The sequence below is a fragment of the Rhagoletis pomonella genome, unplaced genomic scaffold, assembly GCF_013731165.1.
Source record: "Rhagoletis pomonella isolate Grant_MI unplaced genomic scaffold, Rhpom_1.0 Rhpom_scaffold_15193, whole genome shotgun sequence".
NCBI classification, from domain to species: Eukaryota; Metazoa; Arthropoda; class Insecta; order Diptera; family Tephritidae; genus Rhagoletis; species Rhagoletis pomonella.
The window spans coordinates 1,034-3,682 of record NW_023473719.1 but is presented as its reverse complement, the minus strand read 5'-3'; the positions used below and the strand labels follow the sequence as shown (position 1 = coordinate 3,682).

The 2,649-nt window shown below is 35.3% G+C and overlaps 1 protein-coding gene across 1 annotated transcript; it reads right to left on the bottom strand.

Annotated features, from left to right (window-relative positions):
- Positions 1-785: 785 nt before the first annotated feature.
- LOC118757194 lies at positions 786-2,288 on the bottom strand. Its single transcript, XM_036491926.1, has 5 exons — positions 2,016-2,288; positions 1,750-1,957; positions 1,356-1,544; positions 1,045-1,278; positions 786-986 (listed from the first exon to the last, which is right to left on the bottom strand). The coding sequence occupies exons 2-5, from the start codon at positions 1,954-1,956 to the stop codon at positions 786-788; spliced, it is 831 nt and encodes a 276-aa protein (XP_036347819.1). The 5' UTR covers position 1,957; positions 2,016-2,288.
- Positions 2,289-2,649: the final 361 nt, after the last annotated feature.

The following is a 2,649-nucleotide window of genomic DNA, read 5'->3' as shown; positions in this document are numbered from 1 at the left end:
ATAATAAAATTGGGATGCATACATACTTTTTTTTTGGAAATTCTTATTAAAAATCTTGCGATTTGGATAAAACTTGGCAGAATACTTCTAATTTATGTATACAGTGTGAAACTTAGATTTGTATAGTATTTGTTAAAATATGAGCCATCCTTTGAAAAAAAAAACTGAGCAAAAATTTATAGCATAAAAAACATTGCGAATATTAAAAAAAATGCGTATACTCAAGGCACGAACACTTATCACTATAAACAAATTCAGAAAACAAGATTCAACTAAGAACAATTCATTTGAAAAACAAAAAAGTAAAAAGGCACCAGCCTATTATTAATAAAAATATGTATATACATACAGCCCGCGACAAAAGATAGCACATCAAAATTTTTACCAGTTTTGACTACTTTTCTGTGCTTTTTTAAGGTTCATAAATTTTTTGTTAAAGTTAAGCTCCTTAACTAACAAAACCAATATAGGTCCAAATTAGAGACTTTGTACAAAAATTATAGAAATTACATAAACTTTTCGTCCCCTCTTAAGCATTATAATTTTAATTTATAGAATAACTTGCACTTTATTATACTCGATTTTAATAAGCTATAAAATTGCATTATTCTAGAAATCAAAATTAAAATGCTTGGAATTGTGAAGAACAGTTTGTGGAATTTTTGTAATTTTTGTACAAAGTCTCAAATTTGGACTTATATTGGTTTTGTTAGCTAAGGAGCTTAACTTTAACAAAAAATTAATGAACCTTAAAAAAGAAAAATATATACATAAACAATTTACATCTATTGGGGAGGGCCCAGTGAATTAGTAAACTGGGCGAAAGCATGCGCACAAGCTTTCACCTCCTCCGCCAACACCGTGAAGGCCTCTGCCATTGTTGCAGTTGCGGTAGCCATTCGCTCTGTGGCAGCAGCCATTCTGCTTATTGCCTCAGCATTGGAGCGGTTGGCCTCCGCGTTGGTTGCAGCACTTTCAGCAAGCCTCTAAGAAAATAAAAGTTTTATTAATAATTCAATACAAATACAGTATTGAAAAAATTACCTTTTCTGATTCGGCCTGTGCCTCGGCAATTCTTAAAAATTTCGCCTTTGTTGGCGATTCTTCCGCACGTTTCCGCTTAGCGGTTCTGCGCGGTGTTTGCCTCGGCGTTTTCGGAGTTTCGCACCGAATTTCCGACTCGCCATCCGACACCGTTAGTGGAGGAATTACCATGGTGTCTTCCTCCATGACTAAGCGGAAATTTTCATCCGCCGCCCCCAATGTTAATTGCAGTTCCTAAAAATAGCATAATGAATATTGCAATATGATTAACATATTGGCATGGGCTTTTAATACGGTACAATTCAACTTACCTCTTCCATGGGAATATTCTCCTGGACATCCGGTTGCCCCTCCATATAGCTGCTTCCCACTAGAGCTATTACCCGCTTCTCCAATTCGTTCAAGGGAGGCTGTTGAAGCGGTATATTCCCCGTCAATGCTTGCTCCCTCTTACGATCACGAACTCGCGTCGATGTTCGACTTTTTAGGTCGCGCCAGACCTTTTGCAAAATAGAAACACACTTTCATACTTTACTATTCTTTGGTGTAGGCCGTTTTCGGAAATGCCTTACTGCAAAGCACCTCTCCTTATACTTAAGTATATAATGATGTCTGATTTCAGCAAACATATTTTTGGAATAAGAGGTGCGATGTTTTGCAGTAATGTATTTCCGGAAATGCCCGTACTTCATCACTTATACTTACATTTTGCCATTGCTCCACAGATTTGGCAGCCCCCCCAAGAGAATTTAATTTATCTGCCATCTCTGCCCACTTCTTGGTGTTCTCCAACTTCCCATGGAGCTTCTGGAACTTGCCGCTCGCCACATTCGGGTTTTCACCCAGAAAGTCAAGCATCGCGCTTAACTGCTCCCCCGATGCACGGCTCCTTTTCGTCGGCTGGATAGACATCCTGAAATAAAAGAAGTTCTAGTAAATTCCAATTAATAACTAAAATAACTAAATACTACCTTTTAAAATTGCAATACGTTGCTGGCGCTAAAAATTCCGTTTCCGCGGGAAGGAAATAAGTTTTTTTTCATATTCCTCTTTGTACTTTTCGCATATTTGACATTTATCTCGACTGAGATGCCACATTTCATAATTTTAAATAAAAAGGAATAATCAGCTGTTTTTCGCTGTTAAGCAAGAGTTAGAGAATCACACAATTGTTAGTGCAAACGGCAAAAGTTGTTATGTAACCTAACAATTTTTTTATTGCTAAGAGTTACAGAATCGCACTACTGGAGTCAAATGCAAATCCATTTTCCAGGCATGCGCATATGGATGCTTATAGTACATACAGATGCGATCAACTAATTAGCAAAGAAAATTCAAAATGATATTGTTTGCAAATTATGTTTAATTATTTATTTTTAATAATTTCCATTAAAATATAATTCAGTCTAAACAGAAACCACAATAATAAAAGTTTAAAAGCTTGCACAAATTGCAAAATAATAAATCAAACTCCAAAAAATTGTTATAAAAATTTCAAAATTTTTAATTAGAATATTTAGAAAATTTTCGGGTATGCAGTATTGTAGTCCATTCAATTATAGTATAAGAAAGTCCAAGTATCTAGTCGTTAAAAATTACCGTAGA